This window comes from Pteropus medius, unplaced genomic scaffold (genome assembly GCF_902729225.1).
Source record: "Pteropus medius unplaced genomic scaffold, Ma_sr-lr_union100, whole genome shotgun sequence".
NCBI classification, from domain to species: Eukaryota; Metazoa; Chordata; class Mammalia; order Chiroptera; family Pteropodidae; genus Pteropus; species Pteropus medius.
Genome location: NW_024350923.1, coordinates 2,366,855 through 2,380,443, shown reverse-complemented (window position 1 = coordinate 2,380,443; position 13,589 = coordinate 2,366,855). Strand labels below are relative to the sequence as shown.

Below are 13,589 nucleotides of genomic sequence, written 5' to 3'. Positions count from 1 at the left end.
ACAGGTACATACAAAGAAATAAAAATCCGGAAGATACGCCGCACCGCAGGCCCCTGTCTCCTGGTGGCACCACCTGGCTTTCCCTACGGCTTCCCTGGGTCCCGTTACATCTGGGCGGACGTGACTTCCTCCGGCCATGGAGATAATCCTAACATGGACCCCGGTCACCAGGCACACACGGAGCGCAGTTGACTCAACACCTTCAGGTTTCCGAGGGGAGGGGCTCACGTTGCCCGCCGCACACTCCTCGAGTGCCAACTGGGCATCGGGAGAGAATTCTAGAACTTGACGTGGAAGAGCTGGCTCATGGCTCTGATGTGAGCCAGTCAACCTTTCCACTTCCCGGCCCTGATGGGGACGAGGGTGCGGTCTGGGAGAGATGGGCCGCCTCTCCGACGCGGAAGGTTCCAGCACGGCCTCACCGGAGTCAGCTGGCCTCTGTGCCAAGCCGGGGACACAGCTCACCCATTCCATCGGAAAACACAAACTGGGCTCCTGCTCCGTCCTTCTGGGTGCCGGGATGACCCAGGGCACGGGAGGAGGGCCCTTCCCCCGGGCGGGGCTTGCGTTCTGGAGAGGGGGGCGGCGCTCGGCCGACGAACCGTGTTTTCCATAAACGCAGCGAGTGCCAACACCAAGAAAAGAAGCGCCCCTCAGTGTGGGCGAGTGGCTGGGGAAGTGTCCTCCGTTTAGGGAAGGTGGTCGGGAAGGCGCTGGGTGGGTGAGCAGAGACCGGACGCAAGGGAGCCACTGTGGGCCCAAGCGACGATGACCTGGGGAAGGAAGGGACATGCAGAGGGACGGAGACGAGATCGGCCCGGGTCAGCAGGGAGGCCGGGAGACTTAGGGTCCCGCAGGCGGCAGTAAGGACCGGATTATACTGAAGTGTGACGACGGGAAATCATCCCCGAAGCCCTGAATGAACGAAGACTTCGGGAGCTGGAGAGGAATCCAGGGGCCGGATGCGGGAGTGACTTCTCATCCTATCGCGAGCCTGGGCTCAGGGGCGGGAGTGTGACATGTTAGAGCACTGTGCCGGGGCCACGCGGGAGCTCTGTGGCTCAGCCGGCCTTTCTCACCACTCTGTGCCTCGAGTTCCTCATGTGAGAAATGTGGGCAATGGCAGAGCCCACGTCGCAGGCTTCCGGCGAGGCTGACCCGAGTCCGTGGGCACAGAACGCTCCGCGAGGTGGGGCTTCGTCGCGGTGAGCAGGGCGCTGGGGGAGGATGTCCAGTCTGATGTCCTGGCTTGGGAGATCGCCAGAAACTCGCCATTTGTCAGGAGCCAGGCCACTGGGCACGGGCCTGTCCTGGCCTGCTTGGGCCCAGGGAGCGGCTCCTGGTTCCAGCAGCCTGTAGTGAGGGCGGCCACGAATGGCAGCTGTCTTCTGGTTAGCTCGTCGGTGGGTCATCTTCCCACGCGCCTTCTCTCACCCCCAACCCCACCTCTCCAGGCCAGTGCTGGGCGCTGGGGACCCCCCGGTGAGCAGAGCCAAGCGGGGTCTTCCTCCTGGGGCTCACGTCTGACCTCCTGGTGGCAGGTTCCGAGGGGGAGAGGTTCCGGGTGGTGAGACCCTGCCTTGGGGGAGGGGGCCTGGCCTGGTTGAGAAGGCTCTACATTCCTCCCGCGAGCTATCGGAGGCCGCGGCAAGAGCAACGGCCCCTCTGGCACATACTGCCTAGTGCATGCCTGGTGTTCTGGTGTTTTCCATATGCCTTACACATCTAAACTCTGGAGACGCTGAGAGGTGGCGGCTAGTCCTATTCCCACTTTGCAGATGAGGAAATCTAGGCACGGAGGGGTTGTGTAACTCACTCAAGGCCACACGGCATGTCGCTAGACCAGCTGCATGTGGACCCAGGCGGGCCGCCTCCAGGGACTGCCCGGAAGCCCTGCTCTCTGCTCTAACCGATCTGGTCTCTGCCCTCACTCCCTTCTCCAACAATGTCCCCACCTGCTGATTGACAGGCCTCGGACGTCCCCGCTGAAACACCCACGGGAGCTTGCCTCCAGCGACGGCGAGGCCCCGCCCCTCGGCTCGGCATCCAAGGTCCTCCCCGACCCAGAGGCCCCATGCGCTTCACCCTGGGCCTCCTGGCATGTCCCACGCATTCCTGCCCCGAGACTTGGCACTGTCCTGTGTCTGTGCCACCTCCATCATTTAGCAGGTGGCTGTCATGCTGGCCCCTTATCTCATGGAGCTTTTAGGAATGATTTCCCCGTGGCGGGACCACTGAGGGTGAGTTGGGTTACCCCAGTGGAGGGCGGAGAGGGGGAGAGAGAGAGCACTGTGGGCAAGTGCCCGGGGGGTGGGAGGAGGTGGGGCACATTGGGGAGACCATGGAGAGAGGGCCATGGTCAAGGCCCATGTGTCTCCTCCCAGGCTGGGTCTGTGCCACCTCCCCCACCTGTCCAGTTCAGATAACCAGTTCCTCCCTCTGTCCACAGCCCCAAGTCCCAACAAAGGTCTGCGGGCCTCCTTCCCTCACCCAGCTTTGTCTCTGGAGGGCAGGGATGGCCTCTGCTCCTCTCCATGACACCCAGCCCCACCCACAGAGGACTGAGCACAAAGGAGGTGCACCGAAAAGCTTGTTAAATGAAACGGAAGATTCCGGATAAAGGGAAGTGGAAAATTTGCTGGCGGGTGCTTGGTCTCATGGCACCAAAGCAAGGAGGCCGCTCTCAGAACTGCACAGCGTCAGACAGTACCGTGGCCTTCCATGTCTCCTTCCCCACCCCCCTCATTTCAACTCTACTTATTGTTGGCGCGCACACACACTCTAATTCTCAGGACTGACAAACTCCATCAATTAAAAGAGCCTACAGGACATTTAGCACAAGGCCTTCCTTCAGTTCATTTGCCAACCTAACCGCGTGTGTCATGAAACTCCCCACAAAAGGGCACTGGAGACAGAGACAAATCAATGCTAACGAGAGCCTGCCGAGCACGCTGGGAGGTGGGCGAGTGGGAGGAAGGGGGGAAGGGTGGGAGGGATGTGGCTCCTTTCAGGGTGAGCACAGGTGCCTCAGAGACACTTGAACCTGAAGCTTCTGGTGTGGGCATCTCAGCTCCCCGTGGCCCCTGCAGACCTCTCCCTGTGTGGACTGGGGCTGGGTCTACAGCATCCTTCTGGGCTGAAGAAGACAGTTACGCGATTATGTCTCGATGAGACCTACTCGGGGCTCCTGCTGGACCCAAGCTTTGGAGTCAGCCCAGATTCAGATGTCAGTGGGGCCCTGGTGAACTAACCGATCTCTTAGCTTTATCATCTGCAAAATGGGCACGAAACACCTCGTACTCACGATCGTCCATCACTGAACACATGTTTCGGGGCCTCTGTTATGCAGCAGGCCCTATTTTGAGCACAGAACACACAGTAGGAACCAGATCAGCAAAATCTCCAGCGTGTTGGAGCAGGCACTCTCGTGAGGGGGATGAGCATCAGCCAACCACCTGACATGTGAGACGATTCTGAGGGTGAAGGAAGCATCCAGCATGAGTGCAGAGAGGGGGTGCCTGAAGAGACTTCTCTGAGAAGGTGACGTGAGCCAAGGCCTCAGCAATGCAGTAAAGACAGGCTCAGAGCACAAGTCATCACAGATGCTTCACACCTCTTCACGGAAGAGATTTCTCCACTCAGCAGACAAACACACTCACTGGACAGTAAGCTGCTGTGTCCAGGAAGGCCAAAGGCCCAGGACACAGGGATGCGAGGGACAGGGAAGCGGGGAGGAGCGCCGAGGTCTCACACCAGGCTCCATCTCCCAGCTCCCAAGGCCAGCCCTGGAGAGATTCAGCACCACGGAGAGTGCCAGCACCACAGGGGCTTCAGCACCACGGACAGACCCAGTGCTGCGGAGATTCAGCACCCTGGAGAGGTCCAGCTGCACCCACCCTGCTGGTCCCAGCCACTGACCTGCCAGCCACACACACACACAGCTGACATTCCAGGTCCTCTGTGGACCAGCCCTGGGCACCGCGAGCCCCGGTCACCCCGAGCTCTGGTCACCCCGACCACTCCCCAAACCCACCTGGAACATTCCCGACCCCACGAGCTTCCCATGAGGCTTCCCTCCCCAGTTTGGCCTATAGAAACCCCACTGACTCATCAGAGCGTGCGCCAACACCATCTCTTTCATGGAGCCCCTTTTTCTGGTTTATCTGGGGCCCTCGCCATGCTCCACTCTCTGCTCCCCTCCCGGGCTGTGTGTTCCCCACGGAAATGAGTCTGATTCACGTCCTTTCTCCCCACAGCTCACCCCAGCCCCGTTAGAAATGAACGTATGAAGTTGCACAAGTGACTTGTACAATTGCTACCCATTGTTGAGAGCTCATCCTGCCAGGGACTGTGCTACATGTAGCTTCACATACATTTTTATTTACAATTTAAGAAACTGAGACCAAGAGACGAAAGGTTTTTCTCAAGTTCACACAGCTAAGAAGTGGCAGAGCCTGGATTCAAACCCAGATCACACTGCACAGCCTGTGCCCTTGGATGGAGGTTCCTGGCCATCTCTGTCCGACCCAGTGCACTGCCATCTGCCAGTCCCACTGAGGCTCGAGCGCAGCAGACATGGTCCCCTGAAGTGATTCTGAATCTTTTTTTAGCCTAAAATTGAAATCACTGATGCTTCAAATTAGAACCCCAAAATGAACGAGCCAAGACTTCAGATCTGGAAGAGCTAGGCCGCCCGCGTCCACCTTCTCAGCAGGAACACCTGTTCCCAGTCAATGTGGAGGACAAAGCGAACCATTCCGTAGGCTCCGGGCGGGGAGAGGGGTGTGGAGAGGCTGTGGCTATGTGCAGGAAAGGGTGCCAGCCTTCCGGCTTTCTGGGGGCTCCCCCAGAAGAGTAGCCTCTTTAGAGCCTTGGAGAACAAAGACCCCAGGGCTATGAGCCTCGGAGGCCTGGGACTGTGATGCCAGCCATTTGCCTCAAACACTGGCATCATCTGAAGGCAAATGACAAAAGCAGCTGAGCCCCTCTGTGCTGACTTTTATTTGCTACTAAAGAAATGTTTTTCGACCATCACTGAGAATTTGGCTGGAAGCTTTCACCCCGGCAAAGTCTGGGCAGGGGGACAGAGAGGCAGGTCAAGATGGTCCTCCTGTGCTGACCCAGGTGCAGGCAGCCCGGTAGAGGAGCTGCAGTGGGAAGCTGACCGGGGGGTCCAGGCCTTTTCCAAAACCAGCAAAGCGAGAAGCCATAGAGCTTCAGGAAGGAAAGCAGCTCACCCTCGGAGGGCCCAGGAGAGCCCTCGGCCTGCTTGTCTTTGGTGTGAAACCAGCGAAACTTGATGACCGAAGTATCAGTGTCACTCAAGGCTGAGAACTGTCTGGTCATCTTAGCTTCCAGCTAACAGAGCTGGAATCTGGTCTTTAGCTTAGTTAGTTAAATCCATATTAAACATGATATAAATAAGCTATTAACATTTTTGTGGGGGAGGGGGTTGGTAGAGTCCCTAGACCGGCCCTGTGAGCCAGCGGGACACATGAGGAACCCTTTGACGATATTCTGAGAGGCAAGATAAAGAAACGTGAGACTGTGGTGTGGCCGCCAGTCAACTGGACCGAAAGGAGCCGGCACAGCAGAAACCACAGGAGGGCTCTGGCCTCAGCCCTGGGATCTGTCGCCAGAGGACGAAATGAGAATCACGAGTAGAATTTCCAAGATTACCTAAAAGCTAGACTCATGCCAAAACAGAATTGAGCAAGGCGGTGAGTGCCCTGGGAGCAGAGGTTCAAGCCAGGTCCAGAGGCAGCCTGCCAGGGACATTTGGGCTTGGGGGTGGGGCAGGCAGGTGCCTGTATGAGCCGACATCCCTTCCCTGAGAGAGGCATCAGGAAACCCTTCCACTCCTGGATGGGAGTGCCGGGCTGTATGTGTTTGGCACATGGCGGGTGTGCGCTGTAGCTGCTCCATGCTTGAAATGACAGTGGTTACAATCATCTGACGTTATTATAACTTATCATGACATTATTAGTATTTGTTCAACTGAAGGCCACCGGTTTCCTCTTCTGAGTCAGGCATCATTCACGATGATGCGAAACGAGAGGATGGTCGACCACACACGCTGGCGGAGCGCCCACTCTGTGCCCAGCCCGCTGGCCCTCCCTCCGCCGTCCCTTAAATGAAGACCGGCGCTAGCAGCAGCCCGTGTGCCCAGAGCTCGGGTGGTACGTGCTTGGTTCATCTCGGGTGGCTTAATTTTCACGGCCACCCATTTTGCTGACGGGGACACCGAGACCCAGGAGGCACGTGCCGATTAATGAGATGCATAAGGACAATCAGGGACAACCTGGATTAAATATCCTCCGGGTGATATCTAATTTCGAAGCTGGGGGAGTTTGAAAGTCATGGTTTAGGTGAACGCGCGCTGGAGACTGCGTCCGTTTACCCAGTCCCGTTCTCGAGTAGCAGCCTAGGAAACGTTTTATCAGTTACTCAAATGGCCTCTGGGGACAACACCAGGGCGTCCCACTTACCATCCTCACTTCAGTGCAAACCGAGATTGCAAAACAGTTCCGGGCCATCTCTGGGGCAAGTATTTAATACGAGGAAGAAGTAATTAGCGAACTCAAGCATCAGTTTTCAAGGATGAAGGATACCGCTGCCCGTGTTAATTACGAAGGAAAAATCTATTTAGGGAAATTAACACGAAAACGAGATTGGCCACTTCAGGGTGGAAAAAAAAACAATCACAGAACCACGGGAGCCTCCAGCACCGCATCAGGTTGGTGAGCGATGGCCCCAGGACGGTAATCGACGCCCAGGGAGCATTCTGGAAGCAAAGCGTGTCACCCTGGCCGTGGAGACAGAGACATCGCTCACCTGAGAGAGACACCTGTCTTCTCAGGAATCGTTTTCTACTTATGAAATTAATACCTGCCAAAAAAATGCAGTCAGTGCTGTCATTCGAGAAAACTCGAGAAACAGAGAAAAGTCTGAAGAAAGAGAAAATAATCCCACACGATCCCATCACCTAGGGGTTAATATTTTCCTTCTTTTGTTTTTTTCCTGCCTATTTTGTGGGGAGGTGGCATAATTTCGATAATGCGTAGATCATGTGATTCTGCCCTTTTCACCTACAATAAGGTAACCATGTTCCCTTCGCGTTAACAACTTGCAAGCGTAACTTTCAACGCGTTCTTACGAATCCACGACGGATGCGCGGTTGACCCTTAACCGCTCCCCCACTGCCCCTCCGACATTTGGGCCACCCTGCGATCTCTGCGTGGTTTTCAGCTCACTCCCTCGGGGTGGGGCCCAAGCTGTAACATTCCTGGTTCTGCTTTACGGCTCCTGCCACGTAGCGTCACCGCGACGTCTAAGAAGTTTACGCCAATCGATCCCTCCACCCAGCAGCTCACGAGTGCTGTCGCTAGTGACGGCTGCAGGAACAATTTTAACAAAGGCGTTTTTCTAATTTGGAAATCAATGTCGGCGCCTCGTTGTTTGTTTTCATTCTTACCCTTTGCCCATTTACACAGCAGACCCGTCAGAGTGTCTCTCACGAACCTCTGAGCCAGGGCTTCGCCGAGTGAGACGGCCCGGGTCGGAGCCCCAGCTTCTCCGCCCACCTGCAGCTCAACCACGGGTGTCGACCTGCCCGGGCCTCCGTCTCCTCATCCGTACAACGGGGGTGCCGACGGATGCCGTTTTGCAGACTTCTCGAGGGTCGGGTGGCGCAGTGCTGTGCCTGGCAGACACACCTTGACTACCGTAAATAAGGACAGGTCGTGTCCGTCTCCCGTTGCCGTCTGCCCTTCCGGTGTTTACCGTTTAGTTGTACAAGGAGTGATTCTTGAGATAAGGGGTGCTTTAGTTTACGAAAGTAACGCAAGAAACGGGCCTGAGGTTTGCGGAGGGGCGGCCCGTGGCGGAGAGTCAGCCCAGGAGATTCACACGGCACCCGCTACCGTGCGTTAGCTAGAATGCCAACCACGAGGCTCGAAAGCCAGCAGGATCGGGCCACCAGGCGGCGTCTGGCCTGCACGCCGGAGCCCCGCCGGTGTCATGAGGCTGATACCCAAGCTGCCGCCTCGGGGTTCCGGTCCCAGAGGGGCGGGCCAGCCACCAGGTCTGTTTGCCAGCGGTCTGTGGGTGGCTGATGCCCAGCCACGTTTCACTGGAAGAGGCCGATGTCCCGAAGGACGTCAAAATGACATCCCAACCTCCACGTCTTCCTAATTGCTCGATGCCAAACTATCATCCATGAGCCATCTGTGTCCTCCTTTTCACACACCGTAAGTGACCTTTCCTGCCCCTCTTGTGGGGTGAGCAGACTTAACCAGGACGGTCTCAAGAAACAGCAGCCGTCTCACCAGCGGACCCCTAACTGTCAGCGTCACCCTGAAGCGGGTTTCCTGCTGGACTCGAGAGGGGCGTGGCCTGCACCCTTCCTTGCCGGCGGAGTCCCGTCCTCACACCTGGTCTGCGTGGAGAGAAAAACTTGCCCTGTTTCCCTGCCTGCTTCTGTCCCTGGCTGTCACTGTCCCCCATGCCTGTCTCTCTGCAAGTCTGGCTCTCTCCTGAACGTGCTCACAGGGCCACTGAGTCGCCACCATCCTGCCCAGTCCTAGAGCTCTCTGGGTGAGCTCCGGTGTCGTCAGCCCTCGGCGGGGGGTTCTGGCTGATCTGAAAACGGTGAACCCTCGTCATCTGCAGAGCCATCATGCTCAAGTGGCCCCTCGTGGGGCACCTACTTCTCCTCCACCTCTGAGATGAGTTTCTCATGACAACCCAAGAGGTGCACTAAGACCGCCTTTGTCACAAGTCCCAATTCAAAGACGGCCTCTTACGTGAAACTTCAAAGCTACTGCTTGTTTGTGGGCAGGGCGGGGGAGTGGTCAGCAAAGGAAAAATACCAACTGAGAAGGAACTAACTTCTCCCAGACGCCAGGGCAGGAGAGATAAGCTCCAGAAGGTCGGCAGCCAGGAAAAGCACGTATGACAGGAACCGGGCATGATGGGAACCGACGCCAGCCAGGAGACAAGGCCGGGACGTTCTGACAAAGTCCCGGAAAGAGGAACGAAGCTCTGTAGATGCTAAAGATTTCGAAGGGCAAACATTCCCGTAAAAAGGGGCCCCCTGACCCCAAAGTTTAAGCTGCAGAAAGCATTTTTAGAGAGAAAATAAAGCTCTGACACGCTTTGAGCTCCCTTCCAGTAGCAGAGAGAAAAGGAGGCTGGACGGGGGCAGACGGTGGGGACGAGGACCGTTTGCCCACACTTGGGGCGCCCTCCTGCACAGGACCCCGCACTCCGTCCAAAGCTCAGAGGCCCATCGACTCCAGGGATGGCTCCTACGCAACACGAAGACTCGCCCGAGACACAAGAGTTTGTTTAAAACGATCCCTACGAGGTTGACGCTGTTCCCTAAAAAACGTTAAAAAATTGTCCATTGGAAAAAGCATGCGAACCATAAGCTAGAAATGGCATTTAACACCTCAGTGTGAAATCTGGAGCGAGGACACAACTCAATGGAGAAGCTCGGTCTTCGTAATCCAGGCACCCGAAGAATTTCTGAGCCCCACAAGGCAGCCTTGGAAGTGAACCAGGAGGAGCCGAGCTCCAAGGGTCCAGCTTCTGCCCCACACTGGCGGGGGGCCCGCGGGAGGCAGCCTTGGAGGGCCTGCGGCCCTCCCCGAGGTCCCGTGTGACATCATAACACCAACAGAGCCTCAACGCATCTCGGGGCCAAGCATTCCTGGAGTCCTGGATTTCAGAGGTTACCCAGAATATAAAACCTATCCCCAAATGGCAAATATATTTGCATATCAATGTCATAGGAGATGCTTAGAAGACAGAAGTGCAGGACCTCAGTGCTCCCAGTCTTCAATCCGACTGGGTGGCGTGCCATCCCCGCCTGGCCCAGGCACGCTGGGGACACGCCGGCCAGCCCTGAGCAGTTCTGCTTCCCCGGCAAGGGATGGCCCCGCACACTCCTGGCGGCCCCGCGTTTCTCTTATTGACTCCTTTATCGAGGAGCCCCACCGCGGGGGGCGTGCTGACACCTGCAGCCCTCGCTCGTCGTTCCCAGACCAACACGGCTCCCTCAGCCTGTTGCAGTTGCTCGCTCTCTTTCCTTCACACAGACACGCACACACGCACACACACGAGCACACACACGCACACATGCGCGCACACACACATGCACACACACACGCAAGACACACACACCCAGCACACACACATGCACGCAAGACATCACATACGTACTCCACACACGCACACACGACACACACGAGCACAATACACATGCACGCGACACACACGCATACACACGAAAGCACACACACATGCACGCATTGACGCGACACACACATATCGCCAAGACATTGTCATTATTATTTATCATCGCGATAATGCTGATTATCACATTAATGCCACAAGACACACGACACAATACTGTCATTACCAAGACACGGAAGGGGATTCTCATCACAACTGCATCCTACAGAAGATGATTCAACCCCATGTCTCTCTCTCTCTCTGCATTTTCATGAGGTTACAAACCACGTTAACCCATGAAGCTATGGTGGGCTCCAGTCCCCGTCATTCTGGGGCCACGTTCCCTAGCTTAGGTGCCCAAGAGTGCAAACGAGCTCGTTCTTTACCAGCCAAGGCTCTGATTGGCCAGTCGTCAAATAAAGCGGGGCCCCCACGACATACCTGGGGTGGGCAAAGTGCCCTGTCCCCTGGACCTGGCTCTCTCCTCCTGGACGCCCATCACGCTCACCGTTTTGAGCCACGAGGAAGACCACAGCTCAGAAAGCACCCTTGGGAGCGTAAGCACCACGGAGGGAAATGGCTTCAAGCGGCCATCTCGCCATGGCCCAAGTCTCCTCCTCTACAGAACGGACAAGCGTCTGGCCAGCCCAGCGGTGGGGGGACCGGCGCCGGGTCGGCGGGATGCCATGCGTCCATCCCCGCCACCTGCACGTGGGCCTCCGGCACAGGAGAGACAGGGTCCAGGGGCGGCAGCGAGGAACGCTCTGCCAGGACACGTGAACGCCGGCGAGGGCCGTTTGAGCTCACCCAGCCTCTTACACGTCATTTTTCCCAGGTACGACACATTCTGAACATTTCCAGAGAGCGGCATGTCGCTTTGCTCAACAAGGCCGAAAGTGACGCGTAAGCCCGCACAGGGCCGGGTGCCAGGGACGCCTCACGCCCAGCAGCCCCAGGTGAGGCTTGAGCCACGCGGCACCCGCGTCCGCGGCCTTCTTAGAGTGATGGCAAGTCGCCCTCCTTCACCTACCAGCGAAGGCTGATTTCCGAAGCCCCTGAATTTTCAAAGGTCCCTCCGGTGCCATCCACTGCAGCCGCCCCTCTTGCCCAGGCACCTCGGCCTTTGAAGGGTGCGCCCATCGACAGGCCAGTTAGATCGGCGGGCTCCTAGCCCCTGCGTTCCAGACCGCGTGCGAGCCAGAGCCACGACCCCGTGCCCTGCGTCCCACACGGCACAGCGAGACCGGCCGCAGCCGCGTGGCGACCACCCTTTTCTTCTTCCACCTCGAGACCCACGGCCGAGGTCCACGTACCTCTCCACTCCTCAGAGAGCTACAGCCACGGCCTCCGAGACGACCCAACACACACGTCTGCAGGGAACGGCGTCCACAGCAGGCGGAGAGAAAGAACCAAGCACGCGTCCGCGCAAGCTCCGCGGGCAGCCCCGGCCCGGCCCGCTGGCCATGCGGCCCAGACCGCGGACCCCAACTGTCGGAGAGTCGGCGCTCTCCCGCAGCAGAAAGGTGCAGACCCCTGGGTCCCTACCTCGATCAGGAAGTCGCCCGTCCTCAGTCCGGCTTGCCAGGCCACCCCGCCTTCATCCACGGACTCCAGGTACTGCAGGGCTGGGAACGCGGGCGTCGGCGTGAACTCCTCGATGGGCGTGTCCGCTGGAAGGCAAGGACGCCTCGTTAGGAGCCCGGGGACCCCGGGAGGGGACCTGCGGGGCTCCCGCTGGCAGCGGGCGGGCCTGACACCCGCACCCCAGGTCAGCGCCACCCCGAGCGACGAAGCCCACTGCGTCCGGCGGCCTCCGCGCTGCCACACGGGGCACCGTGGCCTGCTGTGCGTGTCTGTATGTACACGCCTGTCATTTTCTTTAAAAGCATCAGTGACTAAACACTTTCGGTTCTAAAAATGGAAAAAGTTCCCCCAGAACCACACGGAGCTAGAGAAACACCACGCTGAGCCACTTGCCAAGTCTGCATCTACGCAGGCCCACGACCACGGGGATTCGGTCTGGAGCACGGACAGAACGCAGCGCTGACCCCGTGGGTGGCTGCAGATTTGGGATCCGCTTGCGAATTGTGTGTGCGGGGAGCCCGGCTCTCGGGGGCCACTCTGCAGCCAGCGTCCCCGGGAGGGCTGGGCCCCCTCCCCCTGGCTCCTCAGCACGGCGAGCCGGGCTTCCGGGCCCCACACAGCTGCCGAGTGAAACTCTAGGGCAAGGGGTGGACTTTCCTGGGTGCCGTGAGAGGCCGCGGTGGGAGTGGGGTCCGGGGTAGAGATGGCCTTGGCGGGGGAGGGGACAGCATCACACTCAGTCAGGGACACACGCCCGGGGACACGGTTGTCTTTTCTCTGTCTCTCCGGACAGGCTTTTGCGGGGCAGCCCGAGCCTCGGGCAGGTGGGCTGCCACCCCCCGCACGGGCGCCCGGCCCCCCGCGTAGCACAGAGGCAACGAGATGTAACTTCCACATGGCTTACCCACACACCCGGTGGACAGATGTCCCTTCTCGTGGGGGAGGCGATGCCATTTTGTTTTCTTTTGGAGGGGAAGGCCCCCAAGTTCTGGGCTGGTGGTGGGTGCTGTGTGTGGGATGCACCCCGACCCCCCGCCAGAGGCCACATGACGTGGGTGCTGCTGGCTCGGGCCACGGCAGGAGGGAGCATCTTGCCATGTTTCCTTTGCAAAGTCACCTTAGAGGCAGACGCACGGCTGCCTGCTGCACTTGGAGCAGAAGCCTGCGCCCAGGACAGGGCGGGTTCCAGCCCCCGGAACTCAGGACTGGGCCATTGTGGGTGCCCGAGGGCGGGGGCTCTGAGGGCAGGCACAGTGGGGCCGAACTGAGCCATGGAGCAGATTAGACCCCTGGTTAAAAGAGGGCCGGGGGAGGGAGAGAGAGCGCTCGCTCAGAGCGACATTGTGTATAGAAAATTGAAAATATGCCTAAAGGAAGCCCCAGTGTTTTCTGAGTAAGGCAGCATGCAAAGAACACGGTTGTCTAGCAACCAAGTGCCCCCAGGAAAAGGGCTGCTGCCGGAGCTGGGGAGCGTCTTCCACACAGGCGTGCACACACACACACACACACACACACACAATATCGACACATGGCTACCTGCTATCATCATCACAGCACACGCCAAGACACACATGTGCGTGCGGCCGGGCCGGGGGCGGCGGCTCTTACCTTTCGCCCCCCGCAGGACAAACCCGAAGCCCTCATGGTCATTCTTCTGCAGGACCACCGTCTTCTCCTCGATGATGCAGTCACTGCAGAGAGAGTTCCGGGGACAGCGACCATTATTGTGACCCGTCATCATCACCGCGGCGGCTCCTCCGGGGACGCTC

General features: G+C 58.3%; 1 protein-coding gene across 3 annotated transcripts in view; it reads right to left on the bottom strand.

Annotated features, from left to right (window-relative positions):
• The window catches only part of SHANK2 (SH3 and multiple ankyrin repeat domains 2), a 404,459-nt gene that overhangs the window by 114,908 nt on the left and 275,962 nt on the right, over positions 1-13,589 (bottom strand). For all 3 annotated transcript variants that reach the window (XM_039840586.1, XM_039840587.1, XM_039840588.1), the window contains 2 exons: positions 13,429-13,511; positions 11,782-11,906 (listed from right to left, as the gene is read on the bottom strand). In XM_039840586.1, the coding sequence (XP_039696520.1) occupies positions 11,782-11,906; positions 13,429-13,511 (208 nt within the window). The remainder of the gene's footprint in view (positions 1-11,781; positions 11,907-13,428; positions 13,512-13,589) is intronic.